The sequence below is a fragment of the Cyanistes caeruleus genome, chromosome 1, assembly GCF_971803275.1.
Source record: "Cyanistes caeruleus chromosome 1, bCyaCae1.hap1.1, whole genome shotgun sequence".
NCBI classification, from domain to species: Eukaryota; Metazoa; Chordata; class Aves; order Passeriformes; family Paridae; genus Cyanistes; species Cyanistes caeruleus.
Window position 1 is genome coordinate 131,962,797 of NC_141701.1, and position 27,413 is coordinate 131,990,209.

General features: G+C 37.9%; 1 protein-coding gene across 11 annotated transcripts in view; it reads left to right on the top strand.

Moving 5' to 3' along the window:
• The window catches only part of LOC111924175 (uncharacterized), a 74,963-nt gene that overhangs the window by 27,820 nt on the left and 19,730 nt on the right, over positions 1–27,413 (top strand). For 3 of the 11 annotated variants that reach the window (XR_015278366.1, XR_002861507.2, XR_015278364.1), the window contains 2 exons: positions 1,105–1,521; positions 3,098–3,176. Coding sequence is in view for 2 of the 11 variants with exons in the window: in XM_086858939.1 (XP_086715065.1) it covers positions 5,628–5,694; positions 7,261–7,365; positions 12,289–12,360; positions 12,449–12,534 (330 nt within the window). In the remaining 9 variants the exon portion in view is untranslated. Of the gene's footprint in view, positions 1–1,104; positions 1,522–3,097; positions 3,177–4,864; positions 5,005–5,518; positions 5,695–7,260; positions 7,366–12,288; positions 12,361–12,448; positions 12,547–19,073; positions 19,215–19,446; positions 20,738–27,413 lie in introns of those variants that run through there. The other 8 variants (XR_015278353.1, XR_002861505.2, XR_015278365.1 and 5 more) reach the window with 8 other exon arrangements.

Genomic DNA, 27,413 nt, shown 5'->3' on the forward strand with positions numbered 1-27,413 from the left:
ATGTACTGAAACCTTGTTAGAGTTTAATCTCTTTTTAGATAAATGCAAATATTGCTGTGTCCAGCAGTCATCTGAGGAACTTACTCATCCATTTTTCACAATGTGTCTAGTATTATCAGTTGCTGAATATTGTGATCCAAAATATTCATTCCTGATGAAAACAATAGAATTAGGCCACAGGGCTTCAGAAAATTGCTTTCATATTCAAGCAGTGCTACACACATACAGACACCTTGTTGATGATTTTCCTGCCCTGAAGAAAATATATTGCTGCTGCCACAAACCTGTCTTTTGGCACTTTGTCACTTACAAGTGATGATAAAATTGCAACAAAGAGACTTCTTTTTAATCTCATAGGTCATCGTTTGTTCTCTGGACAGTCCTCCCTTTGTCCTCTCATTTAGTTTAGATAAGGTGGAAAAATCCTTTTAGTTGCCTCTAAACTTGTCTTAAAAATACAAAATCCAAAAAGTCAGCCTCAATGTACCTTCAAATTTTTAACATGACAACTTCTTCCTTCACGTTTCTCATTTAGATCAAAAGCTCTGTGTGCATCTTAAATATGTATTTCTTGGACAGCTGAATTGCAGGCAGGCTTTTTGAGTTATAGATTCACATCAAACTATAAACCTTTAGAGGGACATTTAATCCCTTTAATTTTGTGAAACCCCCAGAATCATGTGATAATCGTATTACTGAAATGATATTATATCCATTTATTACTGCTAAACACTTAAACTTTTTTTTTTTTGTAAATTCACTTATCTGGTCCAGCAATTCAAAGTTGCAGAAATGTGGTGATGGATAGAAAAACAGAAAAACTGTGAATAAATCCATGTATACATTGAATATTTTGAAGATAGACTTTCACACTGTTAACACAAACAATTTGGCTACATTTTTCCTACATTTTCTATACTTTCTGAGAGATTTTTTTTCTTTATCTTTGTCAGCTTCTTCTTCAGCTTCATACCCCAGTGAAACCCCAAACCTGTATAAATAAATAAAACAAATAAATAAATAATAAATTAAAGGGCTATTGCCATGGGATTTTGATGCACCATAAGCATAAGTATTTTGTCTCCTGTCTAAATTCTCTTCCAGATTTAATCTCCTCTGGTTGGAGATATGGAAAGAGTAAAAAGAAGCTTAAAATCTCCTGAGAAAAGCAGCAGAAGAAGGTACCCCTGGAGTGTGCCAAGCAGGGGCTGTGGAGGTATCACACCTTTCCAAGGGTGAAGGAGGAGTCAGCTCCTGCACTCCCCATTGCACACAACAGCTTGAATAATGTGTCCGAAGGAAATACAGAAATGCAAAGTTTTCTGATATGAGTACAACCTCCAGAAGCCTAGGACTTTCACAGTTCCTCTTATGAAAAAACAAGCATTAAGAAATACAGAAATGGACACTTAGGTGCCTAAATAACCATTGAAGGCCAAACCCTCTGTAAGTGTCCAGGGGAAACAAGACTCATCGCTCCAGATGAAGGGATTCCTGGGTTTGAACCGATCACTACTGCAGGTAATGAACAGATTACTCATTTACTTGGATTTAAAACCTATGAATAGAAATATCTTGGGCCTCTGGCCTGTGTCACTTTAGCTCATCTCCTAAAATCACTGCATATTCACCAATATAAACTGGCAAAAGCAGAAATAGCCACAATGAGCATTCTTGCTTCTTTGTGGAATTCTTCACAATGTGGGCTTAACTTCCAGATAATGAACCACCATTTTCTAGTTAAATTATAGTGCTTGACAGCCTGCACAATAAATAAAGATAGAAGCCTAAATAGCCAAAGTCAGAAAATTATTTTTTCCCTAGGTTAAGTGCCCTTTCAGATTTACTAATTTTTTTTTTTTTTTTTTCATTCTTATATTTGCCTTCTTAATTTTCTTTTTTGGTAGATGTTTGTCCTGGGGTCACCCCAGGACAATGTTTGAATTTCAGACACAAAATGCAATTCCTCCAAAAAAGTGTAAATGTTGTTCAAAGTATTTTCTCGGTATGATATTGTATTGCAAATAATTATGTGTGTTCTGCGACATTACTCTTAAGGTTTCTCTCAAACTCTTTTATTACATATCACATCTTCCTGATCTTATAAGATTTTCCATGGTTATCATGAAAAATCATTGCATGAAAAATTATCATGTAAGTGTTTCCATGTCAAAAATTAGTTACATTAAATAAGGCAAGGAATATATTTTCCTCAATGGCAGAGTATAATATAGAAGCAGAAAAATATGGAAAAAACCAAACCAAAATTATGAAAATCATGAGCAGTTTTAAGTCTCTGATGGACTTTTCTCAACATTTTTGGAGGCTTTTGAAGTATTGGTGGATTTCACAGCAGCTACTGGCAGTTTCTGAACTGATACTTTAAGGCTGTGTTTATAACAGGAGCTCAATTCTGTAGTCAGATGCAAGCTGAGTAATTTTGTAATAATGAGGGGTTTTGTAATAAAATTAGCCAGACTCATGCTGTGTTTATACAGGGTTGCCCATTTGCCCCTGGCACACTCAGCAGCATGGCTTCATGCCTATGCTCTGCTCTTCAGCCCTGGCTACCCTGTCTCACACAGACCTGCTGTGCCAAAAAGGGACAATGCACAGCAGCTGGTCTGATTCAATTGCTGCCTTACAATTGAACATTGAATTAACCTGTAGCTCAGTTAAAAAAATTCCTGGATGAGACTCATTGCAGCCACATGAAGGAGGAGCTGTGCTGAACCTGCATAGGTTGCTGGAGCTGAGGCTTCATCTTACCCTGCACCAGGTACAAGACACATCTGTCTCCTGGTGATATAGCTGGGATAAATATGAGCTTGCCATGTGAGTGGTAAAGGGTGTGGCACAGACAGGAATGTTAATGTAATTGTGCACAAAATTTCCCCAGGTTTATCACACACTTTTAAAAATTGACATGCAGTTCAGTATTTAGCAATCATTTTGCCAGCTCTGGAATTTTGCCTGTATATAGTTGTTAAGGTTTTCTTCAGTTTTATTTATTTCTGCGGCAATCCTCTAGTGTTTGATCATCTCTTTTTTTTTTTTTTTTTTTTTTTTTTGTTTTGTTTTGTTTTGTTTTGTTCAGTGAAGCAGAGCTTCTCTATTACAGTCCTGAATCTCCACTCTCAGATCCTTGTGGTAACCCTGGCAACCCTGCTGGCAAGGTGGGATACAGTTCCAGCACCTCTGGCTGGGCAAAGTGGAGTCCTTTTCCCCCAGACCTGTATGCTAAGCTGGAGTGTCACCACTGCTGGCATGTCACCCTCTCTTTTGGTGTTGAGGGCAATAAGGTGACATGGTTTAGTTCTTCATCAAGAAAGATGGCAGCCAAGCCTAAATATGCTTTTCAGATTTTGTCATTATTACTCACACTGGAAACTATAGGGCAATATCTGATAAATTATTTTTTGATTCTCTAATTGAGTCAACAGTTCTGTGCTTGCTATAGACAATTTTTTTTAAAAAATGAAGGAATTTTCTATCAAATTCTATAGAGTCCACAAGAACTCACTTTGTTAGCATAATCCATAACTTATTAACATAATCTATATTACATTCTCTGGTATCATCTATTAAATGATACATTCATAAGACATGTGAAACTAGTATGCATCCAAATCATGCAAATCTTAACTGTTTTTCTTTAAGTATTTCCCAAGAATCTTTCTTCCCATTTCCTACATGTGTACTTGAAAAACTTTAGGAAGGAAATTTTGAACTGATAGGCTTAAAATAGGTGGTGTTGCTCTCTTGAGAGATGTTGACAGTTGCTGTGGCTTCCCTTCAGAGGGAGCAGGCAACATGGTTAAAACTTGTTCAAACAGAACTATTGTAAAATCTTTAATCATAAATTCTCTGCAGTCCTCTGATTCAGGCAATCCTGCTAAGTGTTTCATATCTTCTCCCCAGTAGCTTTCTGTTCTTCATGTTGCTTCAGTTTTGTTGCTTTTCGGGGTCCTCTGTGTGTTCATGTTTTTGAGAGGCAATACAATAGTCTTTTTTATTTAGATCTGGTATTTTCTGGAAAAAATTCTTCTAGAAGTCTCCAAAACAACTGAGCATTTGTAAGATTAAGTGCAGTTTATTGAATATCTTAAACTTTTGAAACAGATCTCTTCATGTATGTTAGTGTCTTGGTTTACTCTTCATTAAAATCCCAAGGAATGAAAGTTTGCTTTAAGTTTTAGTCTTCAAAATTCACAATATGAAATACATTGATTTATTGATGATGTTAGTTTAACCAAGCCAGCTATTGGGGCTTTCTGCAACAATTGAATTAGATTGATTTATGACAAAATATTAATGGGTAATTTCTTCTTGATCCATTGTTGTGTGTGGGAAATGCTGAAGTCATAGACTTACTGTTCAAATCTCTTTGTTGTACAAGCCTGGGACAGAACTGGAATGAGCAAGGGGCAAGAAGGATTAGACTCAAGGTTATAGTTTTAATTAGGGATGAGAGTGGGACTGAGGCTTGGGCTGATAGTTTTACACCTTAATCCTCTGAGACCTTGTCCATGTTGGTTTAAGAGCTTTGTGAGTGCCGCTGGTGTAGCAGTATCTGTAGGGTAGTGGATAGGGTTCTAAGTTTGTTAGATTTGCTTAATGTTTGGATTCTACTTTTCTTCTACAGTGAGAATGAGGGCTGGGACACACAGGGTCCTACACTTAATGTTCCTGTTGAGGATGGGTTTATGACATAATGCTAAAGGTCGGTTGGTTATGGGTTAGTTATGGAAAATCTTTGGAGCTAGAGTTAGTCTGGGCATGTGAAATATGCAAATCATGGAGTCACAGAGTCACAGAATCATAGAACACTTTGGGATGGAAGGGACCTTAAAGCTCATCTAGTTCCAACACCCCTGCCATGGGCAGGGATGCCACCCACTAGACCAGGCTGCTCAGAGCCCCATCCAACCTGTCCTTGAATATTTCTAGGGATGGGGCACCCACAGCTTCTCAGGGCAGCTTCTTCCAGTGTTTTACTACCCTGTGAGTAAAGGATTTCTTGCTAATATCTAATCTAAATCTAGTTTGAAATTGTTCCCTTTTGTTCTATTGTTACCTGCCCATGTCTGACAATCCTCCTTATTCCTGTCAATATTTTACAATTTATCATTAATTCTGTACCAAGGGCCAGCAAGCTGCAGTTCAAGCTGCCTGCATTCCAGGTCCACTCAGAGACTATGCCACCAATGGCTTTGAAGGGTCCCTTCCAGGAAGGTCTTCAAAGGAGCCTCAGGCATGAATCCCTTCTCAAATTTAGGATTAGGCACAATGCTGAAAAGACAGTGGATGGCTTGTGGCTGTGTTGAGCCACATAAAGGCTAGTCTGACTGAGGCACAGTATGGATTCTATCTTTCCACAAAAGAGCACTTCAGTTTAATGTTAAGTGTTAGATAAGTGGCTTGATACTATTAATGATATTGATACTGCACACAGATCTAGTTGAAGACTCAGGAGAAAATTGAAAAATGGTTTTTATTCCATTCTATTCTGTGATAGGTAGCAGAGGCCAAGTGGAGTTAGAGCACAGGCAGGCAGAGGACCAGTTGATTTTATTGCTCATTGCCTGAAGGTCCTCATTGTGGATCATTTACTCTCTTTCCCAACTATGAAAATGGCTGATGGAAAACTGTATGCTGGGATGGCTTCACTGACTAGGCTGTGGGTTTGGCAAGGTAGAGAAATAAACCAAGCACTTCAGGCACTGCTCTCTCTAATATGTTTTTGCCTACTGATAACAATAATCCTTAATACTAGTTTAGACACCTTTCCCCTGGGCAAAATCAAACATACTGGTTTTCCATTTCACATCAGTTGTCAGCCTGTTTATAAGGTGTTAAATTTCATACAGCAGTAATAAGAAAAAAGTCAATTCCTGGTGTCTATGGCACTAATCAGACTTCATCTTTAGAGCTAATAGAAGCAAAGGGTAAAAAATACACTTCTTGCTCTGGCCCAGTCCTGTTTCTATATCCTTCTTCCAAGATCATGTACCAAAAGTAATAATTTATCTACATTTTATAAATCTAATCAGAACCCTTACTAGTGCTAACTGTTATCAAGACACAGTTAATGGGAACAGAAATTGTTCCCAAACTGCAATTGATTTGAGCATCAAGCTGTATAAATTAGCATGTTTCTGTGACCATGACCCCAAATCAGTCCTAACCCTGAACTAAAAAATGGTCTTGGACACCTCCCATATAAACTGTTTATTTTCCTCCAAGTGTCAGCGTTTCTCCTAGTTCTCTGGATCCTGAAGGAGCAATTCAGTTTCTTCTTTTGTAATCACACCCCCATACCCAAGATTAATTGTAGCAATTTTACCTTTACTGTTAAAGTACAATGCAGATCAAAGCAGTCTCTGCAACTTTAATAAACTCTCAGGCACTAACTGTCATGCTTTAGTCATACTTCTTTTAAAATTCAGGTGGGATTTTTTTCTGTGTTTTATTCACTTCTAGGCCCTAGTTCTCAAATACTATATGATAAGAAACCCTAATAGTGCTTTGCTTTGCATTATTAAGGAGCACACATATGTGATCTGAGGTGATGTTACATATAGTCAGGCAATAACTTGCCTAGCAAGAACAGTAAGAGTACAGATAAATGTAGTCAGGGAATGTCTAAACTGCAAAACATCTCACAGTTAGAAACTCCTAGAAACAAAACACTGACAAGGTAAAGCATAAATTAATAAATGCAAACTATTATCATCAGTCTAGAATTCAGAAATTCATAATGATGGCAGCGGGTAATATTTGTATTGCAGTGTCCTGTTTACAATGAAGAGACCTGTCTTTGCAAACCATTTAGCTGACAATTAGTGGATATGTGAGTGCAGTGGGATGTGCAGTGCCTGGCTGCAGTTGGCTCTGCACTCCTCAGTAGTCTAGCCAAAAAGACAAATACAGCACAACACAGAATAGGCAATCTTTTGTTATATATCTTAAGAAAAAGATCACATTTTTGAGAGTAATGTAGAAAAAATTGATCTGTACCATTTTGGGCTTCATTGCTTCAGTGTGTTTGATTTCCTTGCCAGGTTTTATGGCACAAGCTTCATTCCAGGGTAAGCATTTTAAACATGACTCAATGTGCAGTTTCCTTACTGTTTCTTTTGCCTTGGATTTTTAGCTGTTTGGAAACCTTCAACTCTCACTGTTTCAGTAGGACCATAGGAAAGTTCAGCTGACAGTACTACGTCTGTAAAATTCTAGTATTACTGATTCTTGCCACAGATGCAGTTTCCCTGTCAAAGCTGACAATCATTCCATCTTCAATCATTGGAATATCAGGACACTTTAGTATTAAAAGAGAAACTTCCTGCAGTATTCTATTTACTGGTAATTTGTCTTCTTAATAGTCCCTTGAAAACTTGGTGACAAAATTTGGTAACAGATTGTCATGCAGGGCATAATATACAACCAGTATCTTGCAAGTTTTCACAAACATCAAAGTGGGGAGATCCATTATACTGGTACATCACAAGGTCTTTCAAAACAGCAGTGCAAAACACACTGTACCAGATATTTTTGTTCTCTGGTTGTAAAAACCCACAGCACAGTCAGCCATGGAAAAAAATGGTAGAACTCTTAGATCTTGTGCGTATCAATGCGTAGGGAGTTCGTCATGAGGTGATACTTTTAGAACACAAACTGTGATATACAGTCATTGCTTTGAAATGTTAGAGAATAAGTTGGGAGGAAAAATATAAATATCCACTGTCTTGAGGTGCCAGAAGGCATGAAAAATCACCACCCGATAAATCTTGTTGGGTTAAAAAATGAGTTCCTGGCACCTCTAGGACTGAATACACAGGATTACCTGATTTATGGGAGTTATGAAGTTACATGGTGCTACTTGAGAAGCCCAAGGCAGGGAGCTGCTCAGGTGAAAGGATAAACAGTGATTATACTTGATTTTCAATACTGAGGTGGAAAGGAAGAAAAAGTTCCATCAAGCCTCAATCACTCTTTGAGATCTTGTTCTGGAAATATCTTTCTGCCAGATACAACAGCATTTGGGCAGCTTCCAGCATCACATCAGGGTGGTCCTTCACTGAAAAAGGAAAAATAGCCAAAACCCAAATGCTTAGTAGGAATGTTGATTTTCATGCAGGCAACTAGGGGAAGTTTTTTCTTCTGCAAGAATGGGATGTTTAGATCCTCACGTAAGAAGAAACAAATTCTCTAAATGCACAATTGGGGTGAACAAGGGAACAATTATTTTGTAGATTTTGAGTGTGGGTATATGGGAGTGTTAGAGAACTATTTCAGATTTGAACAAATCCTGCTTGTATTACAATTGAAAATAGTTTTAGTATCTAATTAATGGAATGGTATGGAAATTGTTGTCAGTGCAATTAACATGATTATAAAAATGACAGTGTCCAAAAGGTGAGAATTTTTCTTATTTCCTTTTGAGTTTTTTGGTACTGTTTGCTCATTTTCTTCACATTATTAAGACACCAATAGCATGAAGTAGCAAGTAGATCATTTGTTGGGAGATGATCTAGGTGTAGGTGCTGATACCTTGATGCAGGGAATGGAGCAGAGGATCTCTGAAAGTATTGTTTTCAATGGTTAGAAGTAAATCTTGGTTCTGCTGAATCTGTCAGTCTCTTTTCAAAACAGACATGCCTGGTATATGAGTGATTGTGAGTAAAACTATGTAAGGATTCAGGCTTATTTTCAGAAAGAAACAACACTATTATTCAAGTCTGCTTGAACTTAGAAACTGGCATTGTAGGAGATGTTGAGTGCCTTGACTCCAATGGGAATGCTGGAAATTACTCAGAAAGGGAGAACACAATCAGTTCTGTTTAGATTCCTAGCTTTAGGTAACAGGACTTTTCTTTTCTTTTTTCCATTTTCTCACCTCCCAGAACTGAAATACTTTGAGAGCCTTTGACTGAAAATGTGAATAATTTATGCAAAGCTATTGATTATAGCTCTATTTCAAGTTCCTTCTCATCAGTAAGAACTTACAGTTTCAATTCCTCTACAACTCCTGTTCTTTGTCAGACATAAATTGCAGGCGCCATTATATCCCTCAAAACATTTTCTCTTTCCTTCATTTCTTTCCCTTTATGTTTTTCTTCCTCCCATCAGCAGGTTTCTTCCTTCTTTCTTTCATTTGCAACAAAAATATTTCACTTATTTCAGAGAATAATAAGAGAAATAAAGAAATTGTTACCCCAAATATAAAAAGCTAGTTATGGGGCTTTTTCGCTGTAATACTTCTGTGAAAACTTTAAATGTGAAAGTCTTCCATGTGTTAGCATGGGCCAGTTATTTTGATCTAAGCTTCCCAGATAACAGAAATTTTAACTTTGAAAGATAATTTTTTTATAGACCACCAACAGCATTTTCTATGAAATTCTGCCTTACTGGAATATGTTGAGTGGGTGCACAAGCCCTGCATGCTGGGCAAATAGCACACACCCACACCATCCCCTACTCCTGCCTGGGTGACTGGCCTTACAGTCTGGTGCTGTTGCCACTAAGGACTTCCCCTACAATAGTCCCCTCCCATGGTGGGGCATCAGCTTGCCAGCAAATGTAAGAATAAATAGTTCTCAAGAAATGAGGGCTTCCACTGCTGTTGCTTGTGCTAAATGTAAATTAATGAAGAGAGGTCTGGTTTGCAAATAGCTGGATGGGCTGAGACTGATCAGAAACCATCGGGCAGATGCAGAGATATATTTTATTTCACTTTTCTTTCTAAACTCTGAAACTGAGTCTACATTTAGGAGAAAACCTTGTTTCAACTCTCCATTGGCAGAATAACTCATTATTTTTTTAATCTGTTAGATGTCCACATAAGAGACCACATTAATATATGAGTTCAACCAGGAAAAATCTGGGCTGTGAATATAAAATTCTACTCCTTGCTAAAGAACTATTTGGGGCCAGAATGATTCTCTGGCAGAACTCCCATTCATGCAGGCTGCATTTATAGAATGTCAATATGAAGAAATTACAGAAAAAAAAAAAAGAAAATGGAGGTGAATATTGTAATTGAAAAATGAAAAATGTATTTTATTAGGCATTCTTTTAATGTGTTTTTACATACAATTTTGTTCTAAAAAATTCTGGCTTATCCTGTATCTAGTGTACACTTAGGTATATTTACTGGTTGGCTGTTATGTATTTTTTTAAACCAAGCCAGAGAATTAGTTTTTCCTCCTAAGTAGGATTAAATTTTCCTTTCAAAAGGAATTAATTTGCTTTACTTCTTGAAAATACACTGCAGGAACCAGGCCTCAGTCAAAACAGAGCTTCATAGAAAATCAAGAACCTCTTTTATTCCTGCAATTTTATGATCAAATTTAGTACTAAACTTTATTAAGCAATGTTTTGCTTTTATAATTTAATACACTAACAATTTAGAAATGTGCTCTACTTCCAGAAGTGGTTAAGAAATCTTAAACACTTAAGAGATAAGTAATTCTGGCAGGTAAGAGGCAAAGAGCTGCTCTTTTTGTGTGCACCTATGTGTAATTGTGCAGTGGACCTTCACAGGAACAACACGGCATTATTGAAGATTTGTCCTGAAAGATTTATCTTATTTTGTTAAAACAAGTCATTAGATTTATCTCTTTCAGTATCATAGGTCTTCATTGAGTCAAATAAACCATATTTTGTTTACCGCCCTGGAAAGATATAAATGCTAAATACTCTTTAACTTTACTTTATGGGAGTGAATATTATATTCCTCTTTCCAGTGACCTTTTATTGCCTTGTGAATAAAAAAATAATTTACCAGACAGAAATAACAGCCAGAGGAAGGTGGGATTTATGAGTATGCCAACTCCACTAAAACCAAAGGATAAACATAGTAGTTTCAGAATAAAAATGGTGAATTATCTAGTGCTCTGGTCTCAGAACTTTAAAATAACTTTTCTCAGAAAATTAGAGGTTTACTTATGCCATCATGGCCGAAGCAAAGGAATGAAGGCTCTGGGGTTTTTCTCCTTTTTTTTTTTCCTTTTTTTTTTTTTTTTTCCCTGTTACTTTTATTCTTTTAAATCTAAGGAAAAAAAAAAAGGGGGGGGGGATATTCTATTTGTAAGGAATTAGAATATGAAAGAATTTTCTTTCTAGTTTATATCATTATATATATGAACTGCAGAACATTTCTAAATTCTGGACACAGCAGATTTTTGTACTCCTCCAGCAGTGTTAACGTATCCTGTTACTGCAAATAACTGTAGAAATTCTAGAACTTTTCAAAATGAGACAAAATTCAAGTTTCCCTGCTGGAATCTATTTTCTCCATAGGATCTCTGTTTTGGAAACAGGGTCTACTTTAAGAAATAAAATGGAAACTTTTTTTTCTCCCAGAGATCAGCACTCAGAAGGTGTGTTCTGTTTCCCAGAGGTAGCACTCAGTGCTACCCAGAAACATTATTTAGGTGGCATCATGCTAAATTCTTTGCTGAAATCCAGATAGGCTGGTTCTTTTACACTTTAAAACTCAGTTAATCTTCTCAAAATATGTCGTTAGTCTAGTTCAGTAATCCCACTTGCATTTTTAACTCACTACCCATTTATAGTTTAAATCTGATTTTTCTTTCATCTGAGATTCTCACTGAAGTTTTGCACACAGGTCAGACTCACAGGTATAAAGCTCATTTTGTAATTCTAAGTCCTCCCTCTTTTCTTAAATGAAAGAAGCTTGCAAATATTAGTTTCATTATTTTTAAAGCCATATGATGCTGCATCTGCATTAACAAATTAGTAAAAACACTTAGCATTAACTTCTGGGATTGGAAACATTTTGTTTTCCCTGCTTAGTTACATTTTGCACTTTGATTCTCTTTCCTGCTGGTATTTAGTAGCTTCCAATTCTCTATCCCCTGCCATCCTTTGGAGAGGAAGAAGAGAGGGAGAAGGAAGAAAGGTGGAGGGCAGCAAGGCATCCCTTTGCAAGGTGCAGCACATCCCCATCACAGGGGGCTTCAAGTGACAGATGGGATATGAGGAGAAAGAGTGAAAGGAGGGGAGAAAGGAACCCATGCAAATTTGAGGAAAAGAAATGGCTCCTGTGGAGTCAAGAGAATAACAGAGAGTAGAGTAGGGTCTGGCTACACTAGATCAGGGCAGGAAACAGTGGTCAAGTCCTTTGTTAAATGGGGTTCAGCATGAACTGCTGAATAAGGATGAGATGGCTGCTTCCTCCCAGGAAGTGAATGATTGAAAGGGAAGCACATAGCAGAGCACTCTTTGCACCTTGCACATTCCCTGTCACATTTCATTCTCCAGGTTTTCGTCTGTCTCCTGTGGAAGCTTTTGGGATGGAATACAGGGATATTGCATGCCAATATGGAGAGTCAGGTGAGGGCTTTTACCCTTTTTTTCTAAGGTTTTTGGTTTATATTGATTTCAATCTTATTTAAATGTTGTTCCTTATTTCATGTTTCAGATATTTTCCCTATTACCATCAAAGAAACGCTTACTGGTAAAATGTCACACTTGCATGTATTTCCTAAGCAACATGTTCCTCTTTAAAAAAAAATAAAATTAACTCATTCTTAGTTTTCTGTAGTCTGGAGAAGGTCCTCATCCATAACAGATTGAGGAAATCAGTCAGCAAGATTGCTGGACCTGGTGATCCTCATTCCCTCATAATTCCAAGGGAGCTGGGAGGGACTCCCACTGCTGTGTCCTCGGTGGAAGACTGGAGTGAAAGAGCAGCTTTGCATATTACCTCTCCCCAAACCAGGCACATGCACCTCCCAGCACTATGTGGAATTAGCTAGCTTTTCAGCTGCAAAAAATAACAAAGTCAAAATCTGAAGTGAATTATCATTTGTCTTTTTCTTCATAAAATGAGAGTATTCTCCTGCCCTAGGATTTCATAGATTTCTATGCTAAATTAATAAAAATATTGTGAAGAAATGTCCATTTTGCACCTGTAATAGAATTTTCTTGCATCAGCAGCAGCTCTGTCTGTTCCATGTAGGTGACAGGCTGACAAATGGAAAGATTATTTCTGTTCCTTCTTTCATTTGAGAGTCATAAATCTGAAAAATGCGGAATAGATTTTTTTCATGCATCTTATAAGATTTTATAGGGAGATCCAAGATGGCAGAGAGGGCACAGTTCCAGAATATAAATTAAGATTTGTACTGGTACCACAAGCAGTCACTCAACATGATTTGACAGTATCTTTGTCAAATCAATATACAATGCTTTGTTGAACTAGTGGAGTAAGTGGATATGTCTGATAAAATAAACATTGTGTTGTCCATGCCATTGACATGAATGCTTATTTAATAAGATCGTTTTGATTCAAAGTCAATTTTCATATTTATACTATTGCAAATCCTGCAGAAGCAGCTATGTCAGTCATATGTATGACCTCATATTCCTTAGAGATGCAGATCTGCTCAGCTTTGTCTTGGCGTTTGTGCTTCTGTATTGATAGCAAATACTGTGAAAATTTATATTCACCCTGCATAGACAGACATGAAGCTTTCTTCTTTCTCGGTGGTGATAAAGAGATCAGGCAAAGTGGATGCTGAGTTATTGGTCAGCTCAGGAGCTCTTTGTCACAAGGCATTTCACTCTGTACTGCTCTGGAGCCAGCTGATTAGAGGGCAGTAATTACACTATGGACCTACTCTTCTGCAGGATTTTTTTGTCTTGGTTTTTGATGCTGCAGTTCCAATAGAAAATTTTCCTCAGACGCAGAGCTACAATATTTTAAGAAAAGTATAGATCCTTCTGATCTTATAGATTCACATATCTGTGGCAATTCAGATGCAGTGGATTAAGTTGTCTTTCTGCTTGTGAGCAGCTAGAGCCAGGGAAAATGTCACCCTTGGCCACAATCATACAGTCTTCAGGGGACATTGGTGTCACTAGAAACTGATCTCTTACATCAATGACACAATTATATTGAAAAATCCTGATGAAATTTGAAATTACATACCTCATCTATAATTTCATTTATCTGTTCTGTTGACATCCTAAGCCAATTTTTAATGATAAACCTTTGCATTCATTCTATCCTTTTCCTTTTCTTCTTTTTATTCCTATACTTTTATACAAGCACAGGTGCTCTTTTGTCAGTTGATATATGCCCATTATATAATCAGAAGGCACTTTAATATAACCTTTTAGTGCATGAAAGGACATATTACAATAAGAATTTACGGTTGTCTGATTTCCCCAAGAAAGTTCATTTTGTTCATGGTATAAAAATGAAAGCCTGGTGATGGCAGGTTCTGTTCTTTAACTGTGTGCCAACATCTTCATCACTATAAACCCCTCTTATTTCTGGTAGTGCAAGAGATACTAGTTGCTGCCTGAGCATGAGTGACTCAAATATTTTTTGTATGGAATTTTTTTAATGGACAATTAAATTTTTTTAGTAGATGCAACAGGACTGATATATGGCTTTCTCACAGTTACTGTTTCCACAGAGCCAGGCATGTCCCTTTCTACCTCAAATATCCTGAAACCTTTACCTTTCCTTCTTTTCAACTTCACAGGCAACAAAAATTGCCTTTTATGAGGGATCTATATAAAGACTGACCCCTCACATCCGAAGCTTTGAGCAGGATTCAGGGTTTGTGCCTAAGTTTTGCACACAGAGAGAGCCACAATGTATTTGAAAATATGAAGCTATAAAATAACTGTTTTAACTTGAATGTAGAATGTCTGTTTCAGTATGAATCCCTGGTCTTCTTTAATATATGAAAGAGCAGCCTAAAGCAGAGAGGGCAAGCCTGGGTGAGTGGGCTGGTGTCTTCAAATGTGATGAGTGGGAGGTACAAAACTCCCTGTGTGCCTCCCCTCTACCTCCTACTCCCTACGTTCAACATCCATCTGCAGATGGAGCAAAACAGGGAAGAAGCAAAGAGGTCGCTCTGTTCCTCCTCCATAGTGTGGCCGCCTTCGTAGGATGATTCAGGAAATTATCCTTTTTCATGCATTCCACCCTCTGGCAGGCATCTTTCCTATGGAGGATGTCAGCAGCATTTCTACCTCCAGGAGGAAGAAGATAAAAATTGTAAATAACATTTTAGAGTTAACTATTTTTGGCTATGTTGCATAGGCTGAAACTCCTATTTTCTCCTTCAGAAATTTGTTTTGTGTGATCTGACCGAAGCAAGTCAGGGAAAGAACACAAAAGACACAAAATCACAGACCAGTGATTTTGAGCCATGGCTGATCATGTTTTTTATCTTTGCACACTTTCAATTCCGGATACTTCATTGTTTGTGGGTTTTTTTAAGTAACTGGATCTCCACTGGCTGGTACCTCTGGTTTCAAAACAAGCTTCCCACTCACAGGTTGCAGTTGCTCCTGCATGTTCTCTCCAGTTAAGTCTAGCCTGCTGGGTAACACTGCTGCACTGATGTCTCAGCTTATACCATGCCACCCTCTGTTCCTCGTAAAAGACTTGGGCACACAAACCAGTAAAAACAGGTTTTTTTGAACCTGATGTGAACTGTAGACTGTGCTTAATTTTGTAGTCTACTTATAGCCTCTGAATTGCTTCTTGGGCTCTCAGGGTCTTAGTTGAGAAGGAAGCTTTCACTCATTCACAACAATTTTTAACAGAGCACTTCACTATACTTCTGTTTACAAAACTGTAAACAGCACTAAGGAGTTTTCCTCCTCTCCTCCTCCACCAAAGTGAATGTGAAGAGAGCAGCTCCTGTCACTTTGTGCTTCCTCTTGAGGCTGCAGCTTTGGTAGATAATGCTAAACAACTTAGTACAAGTCCAAATGTTGCGACAAAGACTACTACCTTAAAAATAACCACACCTCCAGAAACAGGAATTCTGAAAAATTCTTGGGGTTTGGAGCAGATGATCTGATGCTCAGTGCTGAAGCACAAAATCACTGATGAAGATAAACAGGATGATCTCAAGTAAGGACGGGAAAAGAGAGTGGCAAATTCAAAACCAGCCAAACCAAAACAGGGATTATATTTTTAATGCTCTGTAAGTAAACTGCTAAACTTATTGGCATACAATATTACTTTTCACAAGGGTATGAAGTGGTAGGACAAGGGATAGTGACTTTAAAGAGGGTGGGTTAGGATGAGATATTAGGAAGATAGACTTTACTTGTGGGGGTGGTGAGACACTGTAATAGGTTGACGAGAGAAGCTGTGGATGTGTGCAAGTGTTCAGGGCTGAGTTGGATGGGGGTCTGAGCAACCTGGTCTTGTGGAAGGTGTCCCTGCCCAGGACAGGAGTGTTGGAACTAGATGAACTTTAAGGTCTCTTCCACCCCAAATTTTTCTCTTATTATGGAGACCAAAAGTTTATGCTAATGAGACAAATTATTGTAAGTACCTTTCACAGAGCACTCCTGAGGACAGAGGTGTCTGTATTTGTCATAAAGCTGGAGGCTAGTAGAGGAGTTCAGAAAATATCACTCACTTTTTTTTTCTTTTTCAAACTTTCCCTGAATCATCCACTGCACACCTCTGTCAAAGACAGGACATTAATCTAGATGGACCTTGGGACTGACCTAGCACAGCTAGTCAGATGCTGCTGCTTCTTTTACTTATATATTTACCATCCTGATATATGATTAAGTCTCTAGTTCTGATGTTCACAGTCTAAGAAGGAAACTGAAAATTTGAAGACTGTAAGAATATTTTTTTAGTATTAGGAAACAAGTAAAATACTAAGGGGCCCTCTTTATTCCTCTTAATGAGGGCAGAGCTAAGGGACAGTTTGCTTATAGTCCAAAAGTATCTAACTGAGAAAGACCAAACTCTTCAACAGAAAGAAGTCATGCATGATGGTAGGATTCATCTGGCTAAATATAGATGACTGTGCCTGAGCTGGTCCATCTAGAAGCTCTGTGTGTCAATACAGATCTAAGCAATACTCTCAGTAGATTGTAAAGCACAATTCATCTCAGTCTAAAGGAGATGTCTAAAACAGGTTAGATGAATCACTCCCTTAAAGTTTCTATTTGTTCTACTGTCTGTGAAAGGCACCTAGTGTGACTGGCACAGTTGCAGACCACTACTGAAGTTGCTTAAAGTTGGTTAAGTTTTACCCTTAAGGTCTGTGAACTGATTGCTGGAGATTAAAAAGAGTACTAGAGTACAGTGCCTGCTCAGTGTGATTTGCAATTGGAATATATTATGAAGAACTGAGATGGCTCTCTCTCAAAAACTTTTTTGAAAATAAGGCTATGCTTTATTTCCTAGAAAATATCCCTAGAAACCTGGCTTTTTGCCTTGTTCCAGAGGACTCCTTTGACCTGTGTTGTACAGAAGATCAGATTATCAAATCATATTGATTTCTCCCAGTCTTAAAAATCTGTGCTTTCAATCACTGTTTTCAGTCATTGCTAATAAAGAGTGGCATGTTTTCAATTCCTTTCTAAGTGGGTCTTGATCAATACAGATGTTGCATTTACCTGCAGGGTTTTCCCTACAATTGTTTGCTACTGCTGCTGTGCTGCTGTCAAAAGATGTAATGTTACCAACCAGCTGATGAATCTCAGGCATTCTGACATTTTCCTATCAACACCAAGGGGCAGATTTAGCTGTGGCTCAGAGTGGTAGACATCCCCCTAAGCTCCATGCTGTGCAGCCAGAAGTGAAGCTGCAATGTACGACAGCCTTGTCTACCAATATCATGGCAACATCCAGTCCCATGTAGCCAAGTTTATTCTTGTATCATTTAGTATGCAGTGAAAATGGCTGAATTTAAAGCTGACAGTTTAAGGAGGGTCTTTCCCTACTCAGTCTTTTGTATCACTGACAGGTTTATCTCTAGTGCAGTATGCCTTTATATCCATCAATGTCAGACGGAAAGAAAAGATAATGGTGTGAGCATGGCTATGGCATGAGTGTGTTCTATGCTGTCCTTGTTTTCATTAAGTGCAATGGCAAGCAAACACATTAATTAATCTTAGTCTCAAATACAGTTTTATTTCATATTGCTGACATTTATGATGACTAACTAGGACTTGCACAGATTAGCTGTATTCTTGGGGTTGCTGGTGTGAAATCATGTTGTGAGTCAATACAACATCAAAACCACTTTTGACTGCCCTGAATACGTTACCAACTAAAAAGTTCTCTACTCATTTTGTCAAATCTATGACATGCATTATAGTTCCTGATACTGTCTCTTCATTATTGTTGCTGTAATGAGAAATTCTGCATGCTTACTTTTTAAAAAAGGACTGATCAAGGGGACATGGGGGAATATTAGAATAACACCAGAATGATCTGCTTTTCATGGGCTGAACAGTGATCAGTATCACTACTGATAATCACTGTTGTCTCACCTGATTTGTTTTCATGTCACTAATGAGCACAGCTGGAAAAGCTATACCTGAAAGGCTTCAATTCGTGGTTCCTAAAGCTGGATCTTCAGTTGCAGGTGCTCAGACATCTCTAAGGTACTATCAGCAAGCCCAGTCATAAATCACAGAGACTTGCTGTTTACCACTATGACTGATCTCCAAAAACAGGATCAATGCAGCTCATTCCTGAAACCTGAAAACAAGTGTATATATATAAGAGAAAGTGTCGACAAAGACAATTTTATAAAGAAGGTCAAACTTTAATTCACCTTGGTTCCCAGAAACATTCCTTTAAGCCTCCTGATGAGAATATCTTCACAGCCTGTGTGGATTGCATTACGCCTACTCTTAAACTGATTCCTTTAAAGATAGTTACTGACTCATTTTTATTCTAAAAATCTTTACTGTGGTGACATCCCTTCTTATCCAATAAGGTAAATGCAGATGAATTAAATGTAGTTTTCAATGGTATTTTTGCTGCTAGGAGGCTAACACCAGGTTTTGCCCCAGTTTGGGGCAATGGAGGGGAATTTTTTTCACTTTTCCAGGAGAGGCTTGGAGAAAAGGGAGCACTTGGAGGCAGTGATGTATGGTGCAGTCTATATCTGCTAGCACAGGGAGCTGCCTTGTTGTGGGGAGAAGGCAAAATCAAAGCTTCTGCCAATGTAATCCCTTTCTCCTTGCACGAAGTAAAGTCATTACTCTGCAAAGAAAGATCGTTCTCCCTCTCACAATCTGGTCTTTAACTCCAGCATCCAGTACTGAGGCACAGGAGGAATTTTCACAGCCTTTGGCTTCTCTTTGCTGTGTGCCAGCTGAACCACAATTTGTTCCTTCTTGAATACATCCTGCAACTGAAGAAGCAGACTGTGCAACCATCCTAGTCATAAAAGGTGAGTTTTAGGATCCTTCCAGCCCACTATCCTTTTTCTGAGAGTGGACAGCAGCAGATGTTCTGGGAATAAGTAAGATAAAGGCAAGCTACAGTGACACTTTCATTGTGTCTTTGCCTTGATTCCAGGGTTTTGTGCTTCTCTCATTGTCTCAGCTGGAGCCAAATTCTGCCCAACAGTTTCTTCAGAAAACTTTTACAAACAATACTGCATGTTTTTCTCCCTGCCATAGGTCCTCAAGACAGTGATTCCACTGTGAATACAAACAAATTCATCTGTTGCATTACATTCTCCACCAGTTGCAATAGAATAAAGCTTGCTCCTGGCAGGTTGCCTCTTTTTCCCTGGCACAACTTGAAGCAGGAATCTCAATAAATAGGTAGGCAAACCCTTTTCTCTGACAGGACTCAGCATCAGCTTATTTATATAACTTTGCTGACTTTCCTGGAGTTAGACTTCATTTTCAGTGGACTCTGTGTTATGTTTACAAGCTAGGATAGAGCAAAAACTTTTGAACCTGTGACAGTTTTAGTGTAGAGCTGTGCAGGCATAGCTGGGTAAATGGGCAAAAGAAACATTCACACTATATTCTGGTGCCAATTTGAGCATTCAGCAGTCTTCTGTAGCCAAGAGAAAGTGAAGGCATATACCTCAGCGCTACAATTATCCCAGAGAGATCAGAAGCCTTGTCTGGATGCTAAATTTGGAATACATGAAGAACCTTTCCATTACTCCAACATTTTCCAGCTACAAATTTAGTCTTAAAAATAAAATTAAGTGACTAGGTCTCTGGCAATCTGTAGTGGCCCAGCATCTTGCCCTGCAGCAGTTTCAAGTCTGACAACAACAACAGAACTTTTAGGAATGAAAGCTGTGACTGATTTTCTAGTTAACTTAATTTATTGTAATTAGGTTTACTTAATTATACATACAGCTGTTCCACACCCTCAACAGAGCCCAGGGGACTGTTTAAAGTGCTTAAGTCTAAATGTCATGTTTTAGCACAGTATAGAGCACTGTATTGTTCTTCTCAGGATCTGGTGGGAAGGAAGGGCATCCAGCAGCCCATGCTTCTTCCCTTTCACTTTCTCCACACACTCTCAGCACATTCTCCTCCCCCATTGCCTTCTTTTCTTGCAAGGAAGAGATGTCTGCTCTTTTGCTATACCTGACCTGCACTCACTTGGTGCACTGAAGGGTTGTGGAGCTCACCACCTTTCCCCTCTGTGGGGCACAATTTTGCTGTCCTCAGTAAGTCTCACCTGGTCTTGCCAGGGGAGGAATATGCCCAACAAAAATCTGAACCTTGAATTTTCCGCTGCCTTTACACCACTGGGATATAAAAATGTTCCTTTTTCCTTATCACAGATAAACAGTGGAAATATTTATGATATTGAATCACATATTACAAGTCTCGTGAGAAGATGTTCTTTAAAGTAAAGCTTCATAAGGAATTTTTCAACCCTGTTCACAAAGCATTTCTATGCCCCTAAAAATATTCAATAAATTCTTTTTTTATATCACCTTAGCAAAAAAGGCAGTCCAATTTCAGCAAATCAAGCATGTACTCATGTAAACAATCAGCTGGATTCTTCCACTAGGTTTGTATTGTTTATTGAAAGTAGTAATGACAATAGTTGAGATAAATAGGAATTTTAATCTGCTTTTCTGAGATGAGACTATGCAAGGTCACCTTCACTGTAATTCAGATACTTGCATGTGCACACTCGTGACACAGATAACTGGAGCTGTCCAATTTGGTTTGTATTGTCATTCCACTTAAAATAATTTATTTTCATTCTTTTCCCCTTATTAATCCAACAGAGTTTTATATCCTTATCTTTATCAGCTCCTTCCTGTTTTGTCAAACTTTTGAAAGTGAGATGTAGAAGGTGCTGGAGCATCTTGGGGATAATTACTCTTCAACTAATTTGAAGCAGTAATGATGATATTCTAGATTTTTATGGAGCAAATGTTTTATGTTTTATTAATTGCACTTGTTCTTTCCTTTGGTATTTTTCCTGATGTCTAATAGCCTTCCAGGTTTACTGTCTAAACTACTTCTATGCTGTATATCTCATACCCCAAAAGATAGGCTTTATGATAGCACTCTAAAGTCCAGATGCTGCCCTTTGGAGAAAGAAAGTATTTATGAAGAAAACTTTAGTCAGAAGCATGTTCAGTTCTTGTGATGGGGAATGTCTGGCAGATTGTGCCCTTTCACTGACTCAATGTATAGAATCTGTTTGTCTAACACAGTCACAATTTGTACAACAACAATTCTATCCAGGCACCTCAGAAAGTCTAACAGGTATAATCAACAAAAATCCCTATACCTTTTCTCCACACCCATCTGCCTCTTCCTCTCCCCTTTCATTAACCTTCTCTTCCCTGCCAAGAGCACAGGAATTTTGGCCAAACAATTGGGTAATATTCTTTTGTGTTGGAAACATTACATCAAGTGTTTGAGCCAGAGAGGGTGAGCTGCTGGTGAGCCAGGTGGTGTCCTGGCAGCTGTGTTGGGGTAGTGTAAGGGTGGGACTGGGCAGAGCTGGTATCCCCCTGGCAAGGAATCTGTCCCAATCCTTACAGGATTTTGCAGATAAAGACTAGGCAGTGTATAAGGGGGCAACACCTAAATTTAATTATAAACTATTAGAGACTTTTGTAAAAGTCATTGAACACCTAAACATATTCTGAACATAAAAGCGCTTGAATCTGCCTTTACAAGACTTCAAACCAATATTCAAAGGGGAACTTGATGCTGTATCCTATTTTTGTATGTAAATCATCCCTGTTCTTCAAGCATTGCAAAACTCAAAATATGTCAGCAAGTTTGTGACATCACTCCTATAGTTTGGGGAAACACCATGGAAGAGATGGGAATAAAACTCAGAGCCTGTAGTTTCCATGTGATCTTTCAAGATGTTTCTGGTGGTGCAAAAACTAGGGGGGTTTTGTGACTATTTTGTCTTTTCATTATTACTGAAATTGGTTGGTGAGGTTGGGAACCTCAAGCTGTAGCTTCTTAGGCAGATTCTTAAGGCATATTTAAAGTGAAGGTCGAATTGTGCTCTCCTAATGAAGTGTTGGTTGTTTCTTGTATACCTTGCAGAAAAAACCCATAGCTCTGCACAACAGATGGAGGGCCAGTTGCCCTGCTGTGCCCCCGTGAGTCCCTGTTTTGCAAACAAACAAAGCAGAGGCAGATACATTCCTGACCTCTAATCACAACACTTTTATACTATTTAGAGAGTTGAGGATGCAGGTGATGCTGTTGTCCATGAGTTTGGTTGGTGTTTTGTCAAAGACAAGAGTCCTGGAATCAAACAGGACACCCTTAGCTTCAAGAGGGTTTCTGGCACAGAAAATTTTGATGGGACTGTGTGACTTTTGTGATGATGCATGAATATTTATGGACTTCTTACTTGAGGGATATTTTTGTGCAATTCCTGCTTTAAAAAGCTGTTGAAGATTGCTTTTATTTCTGACAATTAAATGTGGGTTTTTCCATCTCCCTTTGCTACCCATAGAAAACCAGAGGTTTGTGAAGCTTAAGGCATGGCACGTGTCTCACAAAGTAGTGTTAGACACTGTGCTCCTCTACTGTGGCTCTCAAAGCCCCCACTAAACCTCTCAGTGTTCTTGTCATCATTTTCATATGTGAAACACAGAGAAGACTTGAATTGCAGGTATTGCCAAGAGATTAACTGGCAATCTGAAGATGGCTCCCAGAAAGGCACTGTCCACCTTCTGTAAAGGGTGAAACAAAAAATTTGAAAGAAGAACAATTAATGTTTCACAGAAGTTAGAATCCTCTTCCTCCAAGTGAAATAATTCAAACACTGTGAGACAAGTCCTGTCCCGGTTGTTTTAGCCAAAGTTGCTCTGTAGCCTCACATGAACTGTTTCATTGGTGTTTGCACCAACTCTCAGGGGAGGATCTCCTCTTTTTCTATGTTCTTAAACATTCAAGTGTCCAGGACTGTGGCAAGAGAAGCCCAGAGTCACAAAAAAAACCAGAAGTACGAGAGAAATTTTTCACTGAAAGTAAGAGCAGCTTGTTAGCAATGTATTAACTCACACTTGTTAATTTACATCTGACATTTGACTGTCACCTCATTCTCCTGGACACCACTTTTGTATTTATTCACTATATGACATCTTCTGGTACTTAAAGAGTAAGGCTCAAATTCACAAAGGGGCTGAGGGAAGAAGAGGTGTGAGAGGTGGCCCAAACTTATTAACCATAATTACTCAGTACACCTAAGCAGGTGTGCAACTCTAGAGCTAATTTTGGCCTTTTAATTTAATTTTTTGACTTATGTGTTCCATATATTTACTGAGGATTCCCAATGCTTCCAAAACTGGGGGGGAAAAAATGTAAATAACACAATACTCAACCTCCCATAACCTCAATCGAAATAGTAAGGTGTACAGCAATGTTCCTTGGTATATTTTAAAATTAGCTGTTATTTCAGACAAAAGTGTGTTACCCTAAAGTTGGAAAAAATTAGTTATATAATTTTGCTACATTCCTTCAGGTTTAAATGCATAAATCCATGTTGGTATCCTGTAATACTAAAAAATGCAAATATGTTTTTAAATCACAAAATAGACAGATACTGAAGGAAAACTCTAGACCCAGTGCACAATTATCTAGCGACTGTTTTCTTTTAGTGAACTTTACAAAACCTGTTGGGCAAACACAATCCTAACTAAATAATGCTGATTCTACTTCTTCCCAAGAAGAAATAATTGAAAAGAATCAAATGATAAATGAAATGAATGGTTCCCCATCAAAGCAAATGGTGATAAATAGAAACACCTTAGTGTTGCCAGCACTCACACTAATGTGAACTGGTCAGTAGAATTTATAATTATTTTTTTTTTACCTATTGCAGGCTGGTTCTTTGTGCTGGATCTGATGTTAAAGTGATAAATTAGAAAGAGGGAGGTTGTCTAATGAGCAAGCAGGCAGCAATATATCAAAAAAACCCAAACAAATCTAGGCTTCTACCAATGTCTGGGGTTTTTTTGATGCTCCTTTTAGGAGAGAAAAGCATGCTCATTTTGAAGCTGCAGCCAAAAAATATAAATATTTTATATGATTTTCCACATGGATGTATGAAAGGCTCACAAATACACCTGCTGTCTTCTAATATGTGTAAAAGTCTGCAAGACTGGGAAGGCAATCTATACTCATGATCAGTCAAAGAGTTTGCAGTTACTCGCCTATGAGTGTTTAAACATGCAACAATACATCTGCATTTCTGAAAGTGAAACCCTTCATGTTGCACTAGAAATATAAGTAAGTCACTTAAGTCAATTGGGAAATGCTCATTTAATTCTGTGAAAATTCAATCAAATGCATAATTTTCTTACTTTTAAAGTTAGATGTAATTCCTCTAAGGAATATATTTAATCACATGCAAAGCACCCATTTAAGTATCTTCATTATTCCATTCAAAAAGAGTTAATGAATAAAGAGGATAAATTATATTTTTGTACTAAAGAGGTTCAGAAATGTTAAATATTTAAAACATACAAATATAAGAAGTCAAAATGTTGAGAATTTTTGTGAAGCAATAACATGGATGAAATTGTCATTTCTATAGTTTCAAATATTTCATTTTGCTTCCAACTTCTATGTTTTAAGTAACTTAAATGTCAGTAGAGAAGTAATTTTCAGCTAAAAATCCAACATGTTCTTTTCCTAGAATAGTAACATTGGAAGTTTTGTGCTGTTTATATAAATATTCTTTTCTTTTAGTAGGTTAAAATGTAGACCTTTTCTGATATTTTGCTTTAAACATTTTTCAGCAAGAAAGGACTTTATCAATAAATTAACTGCTTATTCTGTAGAAAATTCCTCACAGCCAGGAAAGCTAGCAGCATTTTCCCCTTTGTCTTCCTATTCATGGGTGAATTTACTCAAAATGTCTCTGATGTTGTATGATGTATCACATGTAAGTCAGGGCATAATTTGCTCTTCCAGTTTTCTGCTGAGGACAACCTGATAAAGGTGATGGTTTACCTCTGTGCTTTCAGCTCAGCATTTTGCTCACTATCAGGAAGAGATAAACCAGAGGTTTGATATCTAGGGTTTTTTCCAAGGTCTGTGAATATCTACGTAAAAATAATTAAAAGCAGAAAAAAAAAATATCTAATAAATTCTGACTTCCTGCTAGTAATGTTGCTCTTAGGTTAAGCCTGTCTTTGCTCTTTCAATTTTGTATTTGGTTTTGTTGCTTTTCTTGATGGTGTTCCAATATTTTCCTGTTTTTTTGCTCTGTTTGGCTGCCATGGCAGAACCCAGCTCTTTCTTCATTTTCAGTCTCATCCTAGAGGATGTGTATGTCAAACAACCTTCCTCAAGCTAACTGCAAGGTTTCTCTTTGCCATCCCCTCATCCTAGTGCTAGGGCACTTGGTTGTATCCAAGAGCATTTCTGGCAGATAGCATGCAGCAGACAGCTGTGGAGGTAAACTTAGAGAGGAGGAAATACTTCAGAGAAATGGAAGATAAACTCCTGTGGCTGCAATGTACCTTCTTCTCATATCTCACAAGACTAAAAATAGGCTTTTGTGTTTGTCTACAATTTGTGTTTTTATATTCTGTGGGGTTTCTATTAATAATGGACAATAAACTAATTAAAAAAAAATGCCTCTCTGTGTGCTTTGGCTCCCTTATAGCTGAGTTAGCAACTCTGGCTACATGCTGAGATGACTGGTAGAGCTGCAGGCCCTTACTGCCAAGGTCTGCATTATATTTTTTCCATCACTAGCAGTGAGCAGCTTTTCCTTCTTCTTTTAAAGCTTCTAGGTAATAGTCTTGTTATCCCAAACTTATGGAAAGGGAAAGACATTCAAATAGACCCTAGATGACAGCCTCAGTGAATCCTGCATTTAAAAAAGATCTTTTTTTTCTTTTCAATTAAAAAAAAAAAATCCCTTTAAAATTCCTTTAAAACTTTAGTTACTCCATCCAAATTTCACCTTTACCTCCAACCTCACATTTTGTACTTCTTCTCAATTACCATGGGTACCAAGAGCCTTGCAGGACCCCTGGGAGTTTGAGAAATACTCCCCTTTTATCCACAAAAGCCTGAGTCTCATACATTAGAGGTACCATGCTTTACCTGCCTTCAAAATTGGTTTAAATGCCTCTGATTTATTCGTGGTCATACAGGAAATCTTTGGAGAAACAGAGACATAAACCTGGAGCATTTGGTGTAACATGGTCTTGTGAATGCCTGACTGCAGCCTATTGTCTGGCCAGATGACTTCAAATCTCAAAGATGAGTAACCCTCCTAAGGCTTTTTCTGGTTTTAGCAGGAGAGGGACCAAGAATATGGACTTATTCATATCTGGAAGGGGAATATCCTACACTTTGGATAGCATGAAGGGGCGGCCTACCCCAAAGCAAGAACTGGGGAGCACCTCTGGAATGCAGTCAGTAAGAAAGTAATGAGCTTTTTGATTTCTTAGGTACCATAAATTGTTTTTTGCCATTGGGATACTGCAGCATTAGATACAGAGGGTCTGAAAACTAAATACTAAATGTTTTTTAGTTTCTGAGGGAAATAAAACAACCTATAAGTGGTGCAGGATTGTATATTAACCACTCTCTCCTATTTCTTCCTCATACTTGCAGTTTGCCCTATGTAAATCTAGCTTATTCACATTGTTCTCATTAGCATTTCATGTCTTTGAGAATCCACACATGAAATTATTTCCATTTCTCCAGCTGTACCAGAGCAAAAGCTTGCATTCAATTAGTGCTGGTGTATTTGCCACTTAAAACTAAAGTGCTCTGTTTTGCTGAGTTGAGTCATCACTAAAGGGTATGCAACATCCATCTTGTAACCAACTGCAGTCAGATCCTTTAATTAATGACTTGGGATTCTGCTTTGTCTTTTAAAAGGATAAAATCTAATTGCAGTTCAGATTAGGCTGTCTAATGAACATGACCACAAAGCAATTGATCAAAACTAATAGGGGGAATAGTTATGCCGACATTAAGTAAACCTCTTGTTTGTTTTGCATATGTAACCTGAGGAAGTAGTACAAACATTACTGATGCATTATTTGCTTCACTGGAATTTCAGCCAAGTACTTTGCTGTGGTTCAAAGACAGAAGCTCTAAGCCCTATTTTTCTAGTACTAGGAATATTGCTTTTTCACCTTCCATTTGGT